Source organism: Chrysemys picta, chromosome 21 (assembly GCF_011386835.1).
Source record: "Chrysemys picta bellii isolate R12L10 chromosome 21, ASM1138683v2, whole genome shotgun sequence".
NCBI lineage: Eukaryota > Metazoa > Chordata > Testudines > Emydidae > Chrysemys > Chrysemys picta.
The window spans coordinates 7,511,785-7,531,604 of record NC_088811.1 but is presented as its reverse complement, the minus strand read 5'-3'; the positions used below and the strand labels follow the sequence as shown (position 1 = coordinate 7,531,604).

General features: G+C 46.2%; 1 protein-coding gene across 2 annotated transcripts in view; it reads right to left on the bottom strand.

The window, feature by feature from the left end:
- Window positions 1–11,869: 11,869 nt before the first annotated feature.
- Window positions 11,870–19,820, bottom strand: part of MXRA8 (matrix remodeling associated 8) — a 39,724-nt gene continuing 31,773 nt past the window's right edge. For both annotated transcript variants that reach the window (XM_005292911.5, XM_065575281.1), the window contains one exon: window positions 11,870–18,486. In XM_005292911.5, coding sequence (XP_005292968.2) covers window positions 18,461–18,486 — 26 coding nt within the window. In that variant the 3' untranslated portion in view covers window positions 11,870–18,460. The remainder of the gene's footprint in view (window positions 18,487–19,820) is intronic.

Below are 19,820 nucleotides of genomic sequence, written 5' to 3'. Positions count from 1 at the left end.
CTCCAGGAAAACCACTAATGAAGGTGCAGCACCTGAGCACCTACAGTTCCCATTGAAATAAATATCAAGCTGCTCTCTGTATGTGCCTAAATATGGATCTGGGAGCAGAACAGATTAGGCAGCCAGGGTTGAAAATGTAGGCCAGATTTTGGTGCCCGGCCCATTCGCAGCCCCTCCACCTGCTTCTCTTCTGCAAATTGCTCCCTCTCCTTGTAGGAATAACCTGTGGGAGAGGGACACACGTGGTACTGGCTTTGCATGAATAGTTGGAACAGAGGGAAACCAACGAATGCTGGAATTTAGGAAGGAAAAAAAAGACTTTGGGGTTAAACCGAGCAAGAGCTGGTAAAAGAGAGGTTTTGGTAGCTGCAGAAAAATGTGTCTTGTGCTTTGTAACTGGAAACAGAGCAGTCACTGGACAAATCAGGGTTGTGCCTTCCCTTTGTATTTCAACAGAGCTGGGTTGGGGTTTTTTTTATTTATTTTTTTTCTGTCTAATCACCATGTTCAGTGTTCCCCTGCCGTTAGTACAATTTGTCATGGACCAAAGCCTATGCTAATAAGCCAGCAGAGAGAGACATTTGCCATCTTCAGAAATCTTCTTTCATAGGTGCTGATTGGGAATCTATCAAGTGTAGATACTGCTGGGGTGGTTGGCATCTACAGAGCTTGTGACCTGTCATAAAAATGTAATCCTTTCTCAGAAGCCATGTTGCCGTACCACAAAGACTATCCCATGCTTTGCAATAGCTTTGGTCCTACTGCTACAGGTCTGAGCGCAGTGCTTTGGAGCAAAGAAGCGGTCCTCTGGTTCTAGAGAACACCTCGTTAGGGGAGTATATCCTGTAGCTCCTACATTTGAGTCACTCCAGCTTCCCTCCTTAGAAATTCCAAAGGAGGGCAACCGGCGTGTGAAGATTTCCAAAAAGTATGGCTGGGTCGTGGGGAATCTGCTGTTCATTAAAAACACTTCTGCAGCAAAACCCCAGACTAATTATATTCCTTTTTTTTTTTTTGCGCCACCCCCAAGAAAGAGCACATTCGTTTCTCCAAATATTCAGCTGCTGCCTGTGGAAAGGTAAAGCACAACTCAGTAATTGAATCCTGCGGCCGTGGAATGATTTTTCCATTAGAAAAAAATAACAGGGGAGCCAGTTGTGTTAATGCAGCTGCAGTAGGCCAAACGGTTCGTTAACATTGTTACTATTTATTATTTGGAAAGGGGAGGGAGGGGGTATCCCCAAATCGAAGCCTGAGGGGTGAGATTTTGAAAAGCACCTAGTTAGGTTCCCAATTCCTGTTGATTTTTAATGGGAATTGGGCACCTACCTTTAACTTCCTCAGGCACCTTTGAAAATCCTACCCTACATCTTACATTTACGTAGCATCTTTCAGCCTGAGGTGCTTTTACAGACTATGGGCCCAATCCTGCAAACATAACTGAGTGCAGTCCCTTTGCTTAGATGTGGTAGTAAGTTTATGCACGATCAGGCCCCGTTTATCTCCACCAAGCAGCCATCACTGAAGTGGATGGGGCAGCCAGATGGAAAACCGGTGCACAGCCTGCTGTGCATCAGTCATCAAGGAGGGAAGGTTTTTATTTAATTTAGTTATTTATTACTCGGTACTTGGAATGTAAAAGTATTTCTGGGTGGCACAGCCAAAAGACCGTTTGATCCTGCCATCCTGGGGATGGACTTATGGTTCTTTCTACCCTCATTTCCTATGTTCCCATCCCATTTAAAAAGAAGCCGTCTCACCCGAAAGGAACCTAAACATTCTCTATTGTAACAGACACATAGCATCATTCTAGCGTGTGTTGAGTGAGCGTGGGGCTTGGATTCATTTCAGTAACACTTAGTATCATTGTAACTGGGGCTGACAAAAGGGGGGATAGGGAGACAAGTGTACCAAGGCCCTGATTTCAAAGGGCCCTCCCTCCACCATCTGTAACATCTGCCTAAATAAAATGAAAGGGGCGGGGCAGCGAACATGATGTACCAAGGTCTCACATTTCTATTGCCAGGTCTGACTGTGACATGTATTGGGAAACCACAATGCTAGCGCCAACTATCTGCCGGCACGCCTAATACTGTGATGTAATCACAAAATTGCAGTCACTGAAATTCTCCAACCCTGACTCGCTACGGGCATTTATACCACTGTTTTCACCACTGAGCCCAAATCCCTGTCTAATCCTTTAACAAGACATGCAAGGTGAACAGCAAGGAAAAGCTGGGGCCTGAATTTTCAAAACATCACTAGTGGTTGTAGGGTGGCTCGGTTTTGGGGTGTCCAATTTGGCACACATCAAAGGTGTCTGATTTTCAGGACGTGCTGAGCACCCCCACTCTCAACATCAGTCTTCTTTAAAGTGTCCCCAGTTGGGCCCCTCAGAATGTAGCCATTAGTCACTTTGGAAACTTTAGGCCTATGTTTTCACTATTTAAATATAGGCCTTTTACTTGCAATAGGCAAAAACTACTGAGGAATTCCATAAGCTCACGCTAGGGTGACCAGACAGCAAGTGTGAAAAATCGGGACGGGGAGGGGGGGAATAGGAGCCTATATAAGAAAAAGACCCCAAAATCGGGACTGTCCCTATAAAATCGGGACATCTGGTCACCCTAGTTCACGCATCCAAGTTCTCTCACTCACACACACATACAGTGTGGTTCACATAACATTTTGGGGTGCGCTTGGTACAGAAAATATGCCACAAAAACAGCGGTTTTCCCACATTTTAGAATCACTTGGTAGGAATGTACAAGATTCCTTACAGCGGGCTTGTTCTCTAATCTGAGCTATGCTTTTCAGAGATACCGAGTCCTCTGCAACCTTTTAAATAAATAATAAAAACCCCACATAAATATTCAAGACTTTGGTCTCTTTAGTGGGTACTTAATGGCCTTCTGAATTTCTCAGTCTCAAAGGAGGGGCTAACACAGAGATTGGGTCTGCAGAGCCCTGTCCCTGCTCTAGCCAATTTGCTTTCACTTTTGACAACTAAAAATGGAATGAGTTGTATAATTGTCAGATGGCTACGTGCCAGCATAGAGATGAGGAGCTTGGATTTATGACTCACAGAAGGATTCCTGTGTCCCGCCCATAATGCCCTGCCTTCTTGGCGTAACCCAGATGAACGTTACAGTTAAACCACTAGCTAATCCAATTAAGAAATGTATTTGGTACATAGTGAGGCACAGGGGGTTTGCCATACTAGTAAACCAAGTAGGGCCGGCTCCAGGGTTTTTGCCGCCCCAAGCGGCAAAAAAAAAAAAAAGCCATGATCAAGATCAGTGGCGGCAATTCGGCAGAAGGGCCTTCGCTCCCAGCAGGAGTGAGGGACTGTCCGCTGAATTGCCGCCGAATAGCTGGACGTGCCGCCCCTCTCCGGAGTGGCCGCCCCAAGCATCTGCTTGGCAAACTGGTGCCTGGAGCCGGCCCTGGCACCAAGGCTAATATTTTGCTTCTTGCAGAATCCAGTACCTGACATTTCAAAGGAAAGTCAAATTAAGGCCCAAGCCACTTGATGGGGGAAATAGTCTACCGGAGGAGATGAATGCCTGAAGCATAAGCGTTGATCAGCCTTTTTTTTTTTTTAAGCAATTGACACTACCCTTCATTACTGGCCACAGAATTCACAGAGTCATAGATTCCAAGGTCAGGAGGGACCATTGGGATCATCTAGTCTGACCTCCTCGAAGCACAGGCTTCCCCAAAACAATTCCTTTAGCAGATCTTTCAGAAAACCATCCAATCTTGGTTTAAAAATTGCCCATGATGGAGAATGCATCTCTGTGGTAAGATGAGGCCCTGAAACATAAACCCTTCTATCAGAGGCCCGGTATGAGGCCTAAGACCTGAACTAAAGTAATGGTCAAGACTTTGTTAACATAAAGCAAAGTTAAACTGTGAGCCAGAGGCAGACCCTGCTCGGAGAAGCTGGCAAGAAAAGGGCTGATGCTGCAAAAATATTCATACCTAAAAGGTACTGGACATTAGAGGTATAAACATATGCTAGGATGGTACCAGAACACTCCGATACTTGCATATTCCACACAGATAACAAGGAACTGGCCGACCCATCCTAAAGACGGGGCAAAAGGGTAATATGGTGGATAGAGTTGTTTTGTTCGAACCAATATGTACAAGGTGAGAGGCGGCACCTTACTACGTAGAGGGATTGTACCTCAATACATCAGGAGTGAGGTGTAACTTGTTTGTACCTGTGTATAAGAATTTACCCCGAGGAGTTGCCTGGTCTGGCCTAGGGGTCAGTGGCGAGTCCTGCCACTGACTGAGTCGGTCCATTGTCAGGGAGCACATATATACTAGCAGAACTGTAGACATCTGATCCGGGGAGCTGGAGACTGTGTTTCATTTGGCAATAAACCTGCCAATTGCCTTCGTACCTTATCAGAGTCTGTGGTCATTGGGGGTTCTCTCGGGGTTGGCTGTGCCAGCGATCTGCAGAGCTGGGGCAGCACACAGGGAGAACACACGCACGCAGCCGACTGTTATCAACATTGAACAGAGCAGAGCACCACACCGGTGAGGTCTGATGACAATCACGACCCTTGGTAAATTGTTCCTGTGGTTAATTACCCTCACTGTTACACCTGTGCACCTTATTTCCTGTCTGAATTTGTCTAGCTTCAACTTCCAGCCATTGGATCATGTTAGATCTTTCTCTGCTAGACTGAAGAGCAAATATTGGTTCCCCAGGCAGATACTTACGGACTGTAATCAAGTCACCCCTTAACCTTCTCCTTGTTAAACTAAATGGATTGAGCTCTTTGAGTCTGTCACTGTCAGGGATGTTTTCTACTCCTTTAATCATTCTTAAGGCTCTTCAATTATCAACCCCATTTTTAAACAATCTGGCTTTTGTGTTGTATTTATGATGGCCTCTTGTGGCATTGAATTCCACAGGCTTACTGCACGTCGTGCTTTTGTAACTAAGCATTTGCACTAGAAATGGGACTGAAAGAAAAGCAAGGATTGGGACAACCTGGAGTTTTAGGGAACTGTGTGACTCAGGCCCATTCCCAGCTTGCAGGGGTGTTTATAGAAATCTCTGCAGGTAAAGGAGAAAAGGCATCTACCCTCACTCTGGTGATCCTTTGGCAGGGGAATCCTGTGTTTATTTCGACTCTAAACGCTTTGGGGATGGGAATAGTCTTTTCATTGGGTCTGTGCACAGTACCTAGTATAACGGTGCCCTGATCTGTGATTGGGGCCACTAGACACTACCAAGGGACAAATAAGTGTTTGAGGGCCCTTCACACCTTGCATGGAACATTTGCCGTTTAGAAACCTATCAAGGATCAGGAAATTTAATTTTGGTCCTGTACCAAGAGAAAGGCTCCTGATCTCTTGACAGAGCAGCCAAGTCACTCTGCCCCTGCCTGTGGTATGAGATTCACAAGGGGAAGACGAACCGAACGGCCACTCAAATGACACCTCAGACAAACACCTCTCAAGAACTGAGCAAAAACTTCCATTGGGAGCTTAGATGTTAGTTTCGCCTTAGAAAACAAGCCTGCTTTGTTCTCTAAGGGCCAGCCAATGGGCATGGTGCCAGTGATGTCAATGAGATCATAAAAGTGCCCTTGGTCAGATTGCCAGCTAGAAAATGAAAACTTCTGCTTATCAACAGAATGGGAACATCTGGGCCAGTGTCAGTAGAAGCTTCCCACACCCCCATGCCCAACAATCCTTGCCAACTTTCCTTATCCACCCTATAGGCTCAGACTCAGTCCTTTGGCCTCTCTGCTGAGAATGCCAATGAGGAGGCCAGTGAGTGTCACATCTATGGATGCTTCTCCATCAGGAAGTGAACGGAGGCCACCAACTAGCTGGCAGAGACTCCATCCTGGCTGGATCCACACTAATGACCTAGAGAGAAACGTTTCTCAATTTGCCAAGCCATGGAGTCCTGCCAGCATGACTCATATTTACTACTCATTCCTGTAATTGAAGGCTTTTCACGTAAGCATTATTCACATGAGTCACTGGTGGCAGAGGAGAAAGGGAGAGGGAGATGTTGGCCATTTACATTGGAAGGACATATAAAAGTTTGGGAGTAGTCACCGTGAGTGCAGCTACGCCTGCGAACCGCCAAGCAAGCCACTGCTCTTCGCCACACGTTTGAAGTGACCCCATCTAACGAGGTTTAATTGTACTGGGCACTAATAGATTTTCTGAGTGTAGTAGGAAAGGGCAGGTGTAATGATGTGCACACGCTCTTCTCCTCTCGGGGGGACAGAGGCGGTTTGACGGCTCACTTTCAGTGTTTTAACTGCAGTTCATAGAGGCTGGAAATGTTTCCTGTCATCCAAAAATAGGAGTTGGCAGCTAGCCATGGAAATTGTCCTAGGAGCTTTTTACAAAGGAAAGACAGGTCGTGTATGGCCCACACATCTGGATTTATCTAAAATTAAGAAGCAATGGGCCTGCTCCTCAGATAGTATAAATTGCCATTGAAATCAATATACACCACCCGAGGATCTGGCCCTGTGAGTCTATTTCCTCCCTGAGGGGCTGACAGGTCATTGCAGAACTCAGCTCAGGCGAGGCTCCCATGGCAATAAACCCATCCGCCACCAGAGGGTGGCAAAGGCATTGCAGTGCAGCAAATCCGCTCCCCGGCTTCCAGCAAGGCGCCTTGTTGCTTTTGGCTGCAGCGGGTTTAGAAAACAAACAAGCTAGAGTGACACCTGATACTGGGCATTTTTCAAAGGCATTTCAGGGAATGTACATACTTACCCGGCGGGGCTTTCCAGCTGCAGGTCTGTGCCCGCCGTGAGGCCTGTAGGAATGAGACAAATGTACTTTACAGGCCAAAATAATAAATAAATAAACAACGCTTGATACCTCAGCCCAGGCAGCACCTGGCGTCTGAACTCCTGTGGGACTGGTTAAAAGAAACAAGACACTTCCAGTGGAAAAAGTTAGTAAACTCTGCTGGGGCAAGTGCATAGTTCCCCTATGAATGTAAATAGACGCCGTGGGACTGGAGATGGGATAGAGCCGTCTCCAGCCCAGGTCTGTAATGATGCTGTTCCCATCTGATGGGCGTCAGTGACTCCATGGGAAGTGTTTTGTGGGGCACAAAACCCAGCGCCGTAGTCAGCACTAATTGCCTCCTATGCTGGTCAAAGAACGAACAGGCCATGAGCCTGAACTACCCTCCAGTGCATCCCAGCAACAGCAAACCCAAAGTGAAAGCCGGATGCTTTTAGAGAATGATGATTACCTACATCCGATGAAGTGGGCTGTAGCCCACGAAAGCTTATGGTCAAATCAATTTGTTAGTCTCTAAGGTGCCACAAGTACTCCTGTTCTTTCCTTAAACAAAGACTGTGAATGGCTATCCAACTACAGAAGCAGTTTCTCCTCCCTTGGTGTTCACACCTCAACTGCTAGCAAAGCACCTCACCCTCCCTGATTGAACTAACCTCGTTATCTCCAGACTGATTTATTCCTGCCTCTGGAGATTTCCATTACTTGCATCTGAAGAAGTGAGGTTCTTACCCACGAAAGCTTATGCCCCCAATACTTCTGTTAGTCTCAAAGGGGCCACAGGACCCTCTGTTCCTGTTCTTTTTGCGGATACAGACTAACACGGCTGCTACTCTGAAACCTACATTACAAAGCTGCTCCCATCACTGAAGTGCAGCCACCTCTGAGGTGGAATGTGGCAGCTGTTTAACAGCTCATAACACTACAAACAATTTAGAGGATATGAAGAAAAATCCCAGATTGAATTGAAGCTGTAGAGCATCATTTAAGTTGGTCGAATTTGGCCAGAGTCCTACAGGTAATTCCCCAGATCTTGCAAAAGGTTTTATGAGCTCTTTACTAACTTGATAATCAAAAGTGACCCAGACCCCAGTTTTACATCTTATCTAGTGCTCTGTGGTGCTGCTGAAAGCCTGGCAGTGTTGCTACCGCATACGTCACCATGTTAAACTGCCGTGGCCTGCCAGATAACATCTGAGTGATGACGTCTGAATGGGAAAGGATGTTGTCTGAGTTCTATAAGCCAGATGGGTTGGAAATACTGACAGCAGCAGGAAAAACAAAACCCAGCCCATCTCTTTGCTGGTCAAATGCCTGAACCTGCAGCTCTTATGCAGAAAAGTCTCCCTTTGAAGTTGCTGGAAGTTTTGCTTGTGAAGGGACATCAGGCTGGAACATGGAGGCAGGTCATCAAAGCAGCAAGTGGGATCAAGTTCATTTTGATAAAGTGCCATTTTTCCTCCTCTTGATTGTTTTAGATGGGAGCCTCAAATGCAAGTCCTATATTAAGTTCCCTGCCTCCACAGATCAGAGAATCATAGAATATCAGGGTTGGAAGGGACCTCAGGAGGTCATCTAGTCCAACCCCCTGCTCAAAGCAGGACCAATCCCCAACTAAATCATCCCAGCCAGAGCTTTGTCAAGCTTGACCTTAAAAACCTCTAAGGAAGGAGATTCCACCACCTCCGTAGGTAACCCATTCCAGTGCTTCACCACCCTCCTAGTGAAATAGTGTTTCCTAATATCCAACCTAGACCTCTCCCACTGCAACTTGAGACCATTGCTCCTCATTCTGTCATCTGCTACCATTGAGAACAGTCTAGATCCACCCTCTTTGGAACCCCCTTTCAGGTAGCTGAAAGCAGCTATCAAATCCCCCCTCATTCTTCTTTTCTGCAGACTAAATAATCCCAGTTTCCTCAGCCTCTCCTCATAAGTCATGTGCTCCAGCCCCCTAATCATTTTTGTTGCCCTCCACTGGATTCTTTCCAATTTTTCCATATGGGGCCCAAAACTGGACACAGTACTCCAGATGAGGTCTCACCAATACCAAAGAGAGGGGAATGATCACGTCCCTCGATCTGCTGGCAATGCTCCTACTTATACAGCCCAAAATGCCATTAGCCTTCTTGGCAACAAGGGCACACTGTTGACTCATATCCAGCATCTCGCTCACTGTAATCCCCAGGTCCTTTTCTGCAGAACTGCTGCCTAGCCACTCGGTCCCCAGCCTGTAGCAGTGTATGGGATTCTTCCATCCTAAGTGCAGGATTCTGCACTTGTCCTTGTTGAACCTTTTGGCCCAATCCTCTAATTTGTCTAGGTCCCTCTGTATCCTGTTCCCTACCCTCCAGTGTATCTACCACTCCTCTGAGTTTAGTGTCATCTGCAAACTTGCTGAGGGTGCAATCCACACCATCCTCCAGATCATTAATAAAGATATTAAACAAAACCGGCCCCAGGACCGACCCTTGGGGCACTCCGCTTGAAACCGGCTGCCAACTAGACATGGAGCCATTGATCACTACCCTTTGAGCCTGATGATCTAGGCAGCTTTCTATCCACCTTATAGTGCATTCATCCAGCCCATACTTCTTTAACTTGCTGGCAAGAATACTGTGGGAGACCATATCAAAAGCTTTGCTAAAGTCAAGGAATAACATGTCCACGGCTTTCCCCTCATTCACAGAGCCAGTTATTTCATCATAGAAGGCAATCAGGTTAGTCAGACATGACTTGCCCTTGGTGAATCCATGCTGACTGTTCCTGATCACTTTCCTCTCCTCGAAGTGCTTCAAAATTGATTCCTTGAGGACCTGCTCCATGATTTTTCCAGGGACTAAGGTGAGACTGACCCCGGATCCTCCTTCTTCCCCTTTTTAAAGATGGGCACTACATTAGCCTTTTTCCAGTCATCCGGGACTTACACCAATCACCATGAGTTTTCAAAGATAATGGCCATTGGCTCTGCAATCCAGTTGGGACGAATCCTGTGTTCTAGCCAGCTCTCTGCGAAGCACCCAAGTTTGGGAACTTGGGCAAGGGCCTGTGTTTTGTCCATTTAGGAAAGAGTGAATCATAGTCTAGTTTTGCTCTTTATTTCACCTCTCCCTCCCATCTGTGTCTCCTCCACCCCACACCCCAGTGCTTGCTCCCCTTTTCCTCTGTGCAGGTTTCCGGACACTTTGTTCCCTGTGGCCCAGAGCATTGTGTGGCCCAGGATTAGCCCCGGCTAGGCATTAGGACCATGTTCTCCAAGGGGTTTGGTGAACACACCCACCTCTGCCAGCTGCCCGATTTGTGTATGGGGAAAATTCTCCCTTTTGGTTGGCGGCTGGTCACTTGCCCTTGGAGCACATGTAAATGTGGGTGTCATGTGTGTGCAAACAGACATGCCTGCAGCAGACTTTGCCGTTGCACTGTCGGAGGCCCTTTGGAAACACGGTGCCACATTTCCCATCTAGCACTAATGGGAGAAATCAAATTGCTGGTGTCTTTGGCCTCCAGCAGTTGCGGTATAATTTGAAAGCATTTTCTGTGGCCCGGCCCTGCAGTTTGCGCGAGGCTTTTAGAAGAAAAAATAAGGTGAGGAGCTAGTTTTCAATCTAAAAAATGGTCTCAGGTTCGATTCCTTCCCAGTGGGGGTTGGTCAGGGGATGAGCTCAGCTGCTAGAAGCCATCTGTCGGCTCAGGATGGCCAGCCCTGCTTCCCCTTAGATGCTGCAGTGAGGAACATGCGCTGCAGCTTAAAAATGGGACCGACCTGCATGGACACACTGTGTGCTTGTGGGCCCCGAATTCATCTCAGCCAACGAAACGGAAGGTTCCTGATGCTTGGTGCAACCTGGGGCACTCCAAAGGCAAAGGGTTGATGGTCACGCGTGTTTTTGGGAGCCCTATCCTAGCAGGGCTGATTGAGCAACACCCAGACAAGGGGGGGTAACGCCATCAGAGGCAGGGACATCACCCCAACCTTCCTTTCAATCTGCTGTCAGAAAGGGGATGGAGGGGCCCTTCAGCTCATCGCTAGCCCCCTCTTTAACCTTGTTTATTTTGGCCAGTTGAGAGAGTGAAGGAGGCAGTGCAAGCCGATTTGCCCTCGGGTAAGAGGTGTCATGGAATGACAATGGATTGTTTTTAATATGTATTCCATGCAGGTGAGACACTAAGCATTGGCGAGAGCCAGGGAGACTGGACATGCTCCTCAATCCACCTCTGGCTATTTATACTGTATCACCTCCTGCTTTTCTCCCATGCTAAATGCTTTGATCTCCCTCTTTCTTTGCCAGGGACTGGACTGTCCATGCAACAGGGTAACATCGGCAGTTTCCACTCTGTCCCGGGTAAAACTCTGTCACTCTCGCTGGAATATTGGTCAGCAGTTGGTGGCTCTCCAAGAGCAGAATGGACTTGGGGAGGCTTGGCGGGTATTTAAGTCCAGCAGGAATTCCAGGTAGGAGGAATTGACTAAATGTGCACCAAGTGGCATGAAGTTTAACTCCTGGAAGCAGGTGGGGGGGGGCAGATTCCTGACCCCCTACTAAAGGCAAATTCTTTGCCTCTCTGTCTGCCAATGCTAGAGTCCTGAATATTCTAACAACGTAATAATAACGCTGCTATCCTGTCACCGTGCCCAACGTCCCCCACCCCTGCAGTTTCAATGGGATATGGTGTCTTCCTTCTCTTCCTGTCCTACAGCATTGTGCATCGTTACCGTGGACTGCTAAACCCTCCGTGGTGGTGTGATCTGTATATGCAGTAGAAGGGCTGATCCTGCAGTCCTTATATGCAACTTCTTGGGAAGTCAATGGGAGGTTTTGCATATAGACTGTAGGATTTGGGCCTTATAGACCCAGTCTGATGAGCCCTCCCCGTGGGGAACTCTTACCAAAGTCAAGGGGAGTTCCATGCACTGGGAGCATGTAGGATTGGGGCCACACTTTGTTGAGCATTTTGGAGCACTTTGAGGTGGAAGCTGCTGCATAGATGGAAGAAGGAACATGCGGCTGCTTCTCAGTTTCTCAGAGGGCGTCTCAAAGAGCAAGAAATAAAACCAACTGCATTTGAAAACCAATTACATTCTTCTTTATTTCTTACATGTCAGGAGAGTTACACAATGGGCTGATAAATGATGACAATAAAGCAACAATGATAGTATGGAAATGAAGTATATTACAACACAGCGTCAAACCAGCTTTATGGGCCAAACTCTCCTCTCAATCTGGAGAGGCAGCACAGTTCAGTGGCTAGTGCACACAGCTGAAAAGCAGATGTGTGTCCTAGTCCTAGCTCTGCTACTGATCTCTTGTGTATCTTTGGACAAGTCGATACAAATCACTGTGTGCCTCAGTTTCCCCACCTGAGACCTAAAGACATTTCTACTCACACACCTTTGTAAAGCACTTTGAGATCTTGGGCGGAAGGGTTCCTTGGTATTAATTATTATTATTATAGGGTTGCAGAGCTGTAACAGAAAAATGTAGCCCCATATATAATTTAGGAGGCATTTTCTATTGCACATATTACTCTAATTTTATTAACAGATTTTTTTGGCTGATGTACCCATGTCTAACTTCAAATAAGTAAAAGCGGGAGGGCTGCACATTAGAAATAAAAAACAAAACGTTCCAAGTGCACCTCAGAAAAAGCCAAACGCAGCACCAGGCCCCAGCAGAGGATTCATAGCTTTTAAGGCCAGAGGGGACTGTTATGATCACCCAATCTGACCTCCTGTGTAACACAAGCTAGAGAACCTCACCCACTAATTTCTGCATCAAGCCCAGAATTTCTGGCTCAGCTGGAGCGTATCTTTTAGCAAGCATCCCCTTTTGATTTACAGACTTTAGGTGACAGAGAATCCACCACGTCTCTCAGGAAGGCGTTCCTATGGTTAATTACCCAGCATAGCCCTCAAACCAGAAGCTTGGTGTGTCACTGCTAACTCCTTCTGGGTTTTACATTAAAGACTTAAAGACACTTCTCTACGTTGCAATGACTATTTCATCAGGGAGTTTTTTAAAATAAAAAATCCTAAATGGTATAAAATGATCAACTAAAAAAAAAACTTTACAGCTTTTCCTGGGCTCGCCATGAGTTTTCTTTCCACGGGCAAAATCTCTTGTAGCATGTTTTGCGGGACAAATCATCAAACCAAAATTATTCTTATTTCCTTGAACAAACTGTTGTGGGTCAGATCATTAGCTGATGTAAACTGGTGTAGCCACCAGAGCTTACTGATTTACACCAGCTGAGAAACTGATTCTGTCTTTGCTTCAAGTTCCAGTGTCATCTGGGAAGCAGCACTTGGCCTCTGCCATTTGAATTTTAACACACGCCCAACCACTCAGATACTGGGGGAAGAAACACTTTTTGCTTCACTCTGTGTCATTCAGGTGCATCCTACCTGCTGCCTGCAACCCAGGCAAGCCCCACATAAAGACTGGGTTATAACATCACACCTGCCAGGCAGGTTCTCATCTAGCTGGAGCTCCACTGTAATTAGCAAGCTTCTAATTACCAAAATATATATCTATATGCCAATTCCCAGCAACAAGAGCAGCTGTCTGATTTCTGGCAAAATATCTAAGTTGGAGACTAACATAATCCCTGTTGTTTTAGCACCTGTATAAGGATTGCGCAGCTGCATCAAATTACACCATCTCGCAAGCTTCTAGTCAAGTTCAGGCTTCAATTAAGATCTCACCAGCTCATGCTGAGGATAATTTTTTGCCCAGACACTGAAACACAAGAGCTATTCTTTTTTTATCTTTTCCAAATCACTGAGTCCACGTAGGTGCCTTCGTTTTTTTATCTGTACCCACTTTCCTGCCTACAGCAATGACTCCCTACTGTTTATGTCCAATTAAGATCATGACAATGTCATCTTCATTAAACTAATCCTAGGATTTCTCTCTGTCTTTGCTGCTAAAAAAGGAGGAGAAGTCATTGTAGGTCCGATAGCCTATAGAACTGTTAACAATAACAATCATTCACTTATGAACAATTGCACTTGGGAGGAAAAACGGCCAAAAGGACTCAATCAATGGGACTGCAAATACAATAAAACGAACTTTCTGGCAGCTTTCCTATCCAAGCGGAGAACATAAATCACAAGGAAAGGATCATGCTTTCACTGTTCCAAAGTCAAAACCACCAGCACCAGATAATACTGATTTCAAGAATTAAAAATAAAGGCCCTGTTGCTACACAAAGCTCTCTGGAAAATGTTTGCTTCCAAAGAGCCGAGCCAATCTGGGACCAGCTGGCATTTAACGTAACCCCTTTTTAAGGTCACCGATGTAAACTGTTGCCTTGTTTCCAAACAAAAGATTACAGTCTATAAAATCTTAACTACCCTACCAGGCACTTTGCATTTGCTGCCATCAACTTGCTTCAGAACAGGGGAAGCAATCAGCAGACAAATATTAAGGGGTTTTATTATTATTATTATTATAGTGAAATGTGTTTCTCAGGAGTCAAAGGAAACTAGAAGGGTGCAAAGCTTGACAACAGTCCATAAATCAAAAGGGAAACCTGTCTGCTAAAGATTAAATGCAGCATCTGCTCAGTGCAGTCTTTTTTTTTTTTTTTGCACTGCTATAGAGACATGCATTTAAGGTTCTCAGAGTGCTTTACAAATATTAATGAATTGCTCCTCTGTGAGCGAGGAATTATTATCCCCATACACTGATGAGAAAACAGAGCTGCAGAGACAACAGCCATATTCCTTCAGGCCAAGGGGAAAGACCAACAATATACAAGAGCAAACATGCAAAGGAGCTACAGCTAATGGGCTGCTCAGTGGTGTCAGAGCTGAGAGCGGTCTGCCCTCTCATCACTCCTCTACACCATCCAACACAAGAACCTCCCCCTGCTGACTCCACTTAGTGATTGAACAGTGCTACGAAAACACTAACCAGATTGTCCTGTAGTCTTGCCTGGATCGCTTTACCTCTGGCCTTTGACCTGGTAAATCACACACCTGGCACGTGTCCCTGTAGTAGGGCAGCAATGCATGCCCTGTCCGGCTTGATTTTCTCATTGATTAGCAAAAACCAACCTTGCACTAAACCTGTTCAGATCTATACAGGACACTTGATGTGCCAGTCTTTAATGCTGCCATTTCTGTCGGTTTTTCTTTGAGAGGGTGCAGTCCTCCAAGAGACCCTCTTTATAAAATCTCCTCCCCCCGCCCCACCACGGCCTGGGAACTTTTTATTGTTTACTATTAAGCTTCAGTGGTGTGCCTGGCTCTGGACCAGATATGGTCCCTGCCCCAAGGAGCTGGCAGTGGAAACATCACAGTAAGGTCTCTGTCGGGACATGATTCCTTCAAGAACCATCACCTCTCTTACCACGCACGCGGAAAGGAAGGGGTTGCTCTCCTGAGTGCTCCTAGACCCTGCCAGCATGACAACCTCGGATCTTCCCGTGGCAGGCCAGAGATAAAGGAGGAATTTTGTCCCTCCATGTGCAGCACAGTGCAAATGGCCAGGGAATTGCACCTTCTTTTGAAGCACCAGGTAGTGCCTGAGGCAGGTTACCAGACAATGGCCTGATCCATTATGGCAAATCCTTTGTTCCTGTGCTGTCTGGCGAGACGTCCAGTCTGGCCCTTCGTTTGTTTTTTCTTAAAGTGGCCTGGACAGTGAGGGACGTCTAACAACTGCCGGGCACAATTTTCCCTGGCCAAGTTTTTGTGTAATTCTTCTCAGCCAGCTTTGGGCCCAGGCTGAAACTCAAGTCAGCTGCACCACGTGGACTGTGAGAAACGCAGTTTGCTTTGAGTATCTGCATGTGCAGAGATGCAACCACGATACATGGCACAAGCAAAATTCCACCCACAGACGTCACAGGAGTCTGCACGGAGTCACACACAAACACCTCTTCCGAGTTACTGATTCATTTGCTTGCTAGGCGGGCCCAGTACCACCTCGAGCAATGTAGGGTTACACACACCCCAGGCTCGACTGCTACCCACATTCACACTGGAGATCAAAGCAAAGATGGGGAGCTCTCGAAGCCCTGTGCCTAGTTCAGAAAACATGTTAATTTTTTCCCCTTAAGCTATTTTGCAGCCTAGAAGACAAATGAAATATTTAAACTCCTCTGGAGCTTATGAGTAAGTGACCCCATTTCTAGCCTGTGTCTATATAAGCTGCGCTAAGCAATTTGAACCGGCAAGTTCAAGGTCCAACCTTTGACTCACAGACGTGAAAGAGAAAGAGAGAGACACATTAATGCTGATTGCTTGAGACTGTGCCGTCCTGATTGAATAACCAGTGCTTCCTCCTGCACCTGCAGAGGTGTGGGTTGGATTTCACTCAAGCCCCGCAAAATGCAAGCCAAGAATGGCTCTCTGCTTTCTGAGGCCGGGCAACTAGTGGAACCTAGGGCCCTGATCCTACCAGCTGTGTCCCGCGGGATCAGGGGTCTGCCTTCACCGAGCAGCTTGCAGGAAACGGGACTAAGCGAGGATAAGGGAAGTTTCTCAAAAATCACAGGATCTCTATATGGGGCCCTTGGATCTCTAGAGGGGTCCAGAATAACTGGAGGTTAAAGAATTACCCTACTATGTCGCACCAGTGTTTTTTCACACGTCTGCTGTTTAGCTAATGTTGCCCTAAGAGGCTACATTAAAGTAGCACTCTCCCATAGAAAATGATTCTTCTGTAAGGAGACGCCCACCATCAGTGAGAAATCAGAGCCTACGTGGGTACTCATGATGAACCATTTTCCTTTACACACTCCTTTAGGTACAAAAAGCCTCTCATCCTGGCTTCTAAGTATGTACGAGGGCCCCCCGGCATTGTGACAAGATTGGTTGGGCACCATCCATGATCCCTCTGATGGAGCTTGAAGAACTAAATTCAGCTTTGGTGTAAATGGATGCAACTCGACAGCAGTTGAGTTGCTTACTCCAGGCCCAAATTTGGCCTGAAATGCATTCTTGCTGCAGCCAGGCATCTCCAGAATTCAGCCTCTGCCAGGGAGGAGAAAATGGAAACCGAACTATGGCAGAATCCACCCTGTGATTTCCAACATGCAAAGAGTTGACTCAGAAAGAGATTCAGTTTTAAACCTGAAATACCAGCCCAACAGGCTATTTATTTGCAAAGGGCTTCTCAGCCTACGTCCCCTACTTCCAAACGTGAAGTCAACATCCACAGAACTGATCCTGTTTCCTTTCCCTCCTCAACCTTCCTGCCTAAGAATTAGCACCCTGAAATGGCCCTGTAGCCTGTTTTGAGAGTTTGTTGACATACACACCCTGTAGCCCTTCTGAATCTGTTCCTCCTTCGCTGGGACCTTCCAAGTCTTATGGAAAAACAAAGAATGCTCCCCAGAGCAACTCTATGATGATAATTTACCAGTAGGAAACAGACGGTGGAGAATTTGAAATGCCAGCCAAATCGTCAACTGGATGATCAAGGTGCTGAATGAGCACTCAAGGAAGACAAGGCCATTGTGGAGAAGATCAATGAATTGTTTGCATGAGTCTTCATTGCAGAGGATGTGAGGGAGATTCCCACACCTGAGCCATTCTTTTTAGGTGACAGATCTGAGGAACTGTCCCCGATTGAGTTTGATCTCAGTTGCTAACCTAAGGTCTCCGTTCACCCCCAGCATACTGCCTCTCTTTACCTCAGTGGGAGTTGTGCTTGGGGCTGGGTTTGGTCCATAGTGAAAAATTCTCCTCCCTGATCCATCCTGCAGCTAAGAGACCTATAGGGTGGAGTTAGGTCTGCACTTCACTGGATGAGTAGGACCCACCTGGCAAATGCAGGACATGCAGCAGAGAACCACCCGACGGATCCAAGAATTTTGCCTTGTTCATAGTAAGATTTCTAGTTCTGATCTAACTTACACTGGTTTTCCAACAACATAATGCATTGACTTCAAAGGAAGCTGTACCTGCTCATGCCAAGGTTGGATTTGGTCTATAAATTTAAAATAATAATAAAAAAATCAGGCAAGGTGGCTGAGAGGAATAAGACAGAGCTAGGTGTCCACAGCATCTGGGATCTAATCCTGGTGCTGCCACTTATCCTCTGCAAAATCACAGGCAAGTTTCTGCACTTATATACCTCAGTTTCCACACCTGGAGGAGGATGATAATATTTACTCACCCTCCTGGCAGGGCATGAGGATGGATTAGCTAACATTGATACCACATCTTGACTATGGAAAGTGCTAAGTGTCATGACTGTTCCTCCTGATTTACGTCAGCATACGGGAGATCAAAAACAGACCCTGTCTTATTCGCTGTTAAACACATTGCACGGAAAAGTACCTGACATACGGATGGCTCAGGGTCATGGTGCAGGTGGGGTTTATTTAATGCTGTTAAGTTAAAGCTAAACATCTGCTGGGGTCAGCTGAAAAAAAAACATTGATGCAAAAGAACAAAAAAAATCCAGAAAAGGGAAGGAAAAATAAACAGGAAAGGGGAAAAAGAAGCCACCAAAAACCATCTCCAAGATCACACAGCCAATCTAAACCTTTTTGTATGCAGCTGCACACACCTTGGCGCCCAACGGGAAGAAAGTCTAAATGAAAGCTCTACGGTAACTGGAAGGATGTTGTAATAAGGAATGCATCTCGTCTATTTTTAATTGCAGCTTCTGGTCCAGCCAGCAGCTTCCAAATGTCTTCATTTACAGTATTCCTTCCTGAAATCTGAAAGCACAGGAGGGGGCGGAGGTTAGCGTTTGCAGACTCATTCAAAATCACGCAAATCAAGCCACTGTGATATATACAGATGGGCAGCAGGGTGCTCACAGCCTGCCCGTCTGGTAAAAATCCTCTTTCTGAGACCCAGCTGGAGCTGGGGTATGTGTGTGCATGTTGTGATGGAAATGCCTCAGCTGAAAGGAGGGTCTTGTATTAAGGCACCTGAGTGCTGCTTAGAACACCTGAGTTAAATTCCCTCCTCCCAGGGCTCAGATCCCCAGATGGGAATAGCATCATTTCCCCACTTCGCTGGTTGAGCCAGATTTTTCCGCTCATTGGCAATTCAAACAAAAATGTCAGATTGACTCAAAACTGAATTTTTTCTAAATTTCTGGTGACTTGAAAGATAATAAGAAGAAAAAAGAATCATTTCAGGTCAAACAAAACATTTTGATTTTTTTCAGAATTTATCTCTCTATTAGGGTTTTTTTCAATCAAAGCTCTTCACCAAAATTGACGTGAATTTGCCACATGTTTTGGTGTCGCCGAATCTGCATTTTGCACTGAAAAAAAGTTTCAGTTGAAAAATGTCACCCCATTCTACTCGCAGGAGAATGAGGAGGATAAACGCATGCGTGAGTGTGAGGCACTCAAGAGTGAACAGAACTTTTTCCCTACTCTGTGACAGTGACTCACAACTTCATCCAGACCTAGGCGGGAGGGGGGAGGATTTGGGAGCTTTCCATCCACCTCTTTTTCTGGGGGGTACCTTCTCTCGTATAATTTCATCTCCATGCTTCATGACAGCCACCCGCATGATCTCATTCAAACAGAAGCAGAGCCAGGTTCCCTTTGGGAAAACTCTCCCCGGCTTTATACAGGGAATATTCCATTGTTCCAAATTACGCATAATCATTTTACTAGAGAGCGCAAAATGTCTCCTTCATTTGCTAGCAACTCCCCCTGGACTCTGCTTCTTTCAGTGACCTGGTATGGTCCTTTCACAGATGGGATCCAGACTGGTCCCAAGCTATTTAAATGAGATGCTCTGCAGAATCTAGGCAGTAGCATGGCAACACTTGCAGCTCCAGGGTAACTGATGTGATCACGGTGCTAATAAAGTTATAAAGCTGAATTACAGGAGGCCCGGGCCTGATTCCCTTCTCACTGGCACTGGTTTTACACCAGTGTAACTTTGTTGATTTCAGTGGCGTTGCAGGAGAGGAGATTCCGACTCCCGGGGGGTTTGTTTGCTTGCTTTGAATCAAGTGGATGATGTCCATAACTAAATTAGTCCATGGTATTTTCTTCCAGAGAGGGGTCATTCCTAACCTCCATGG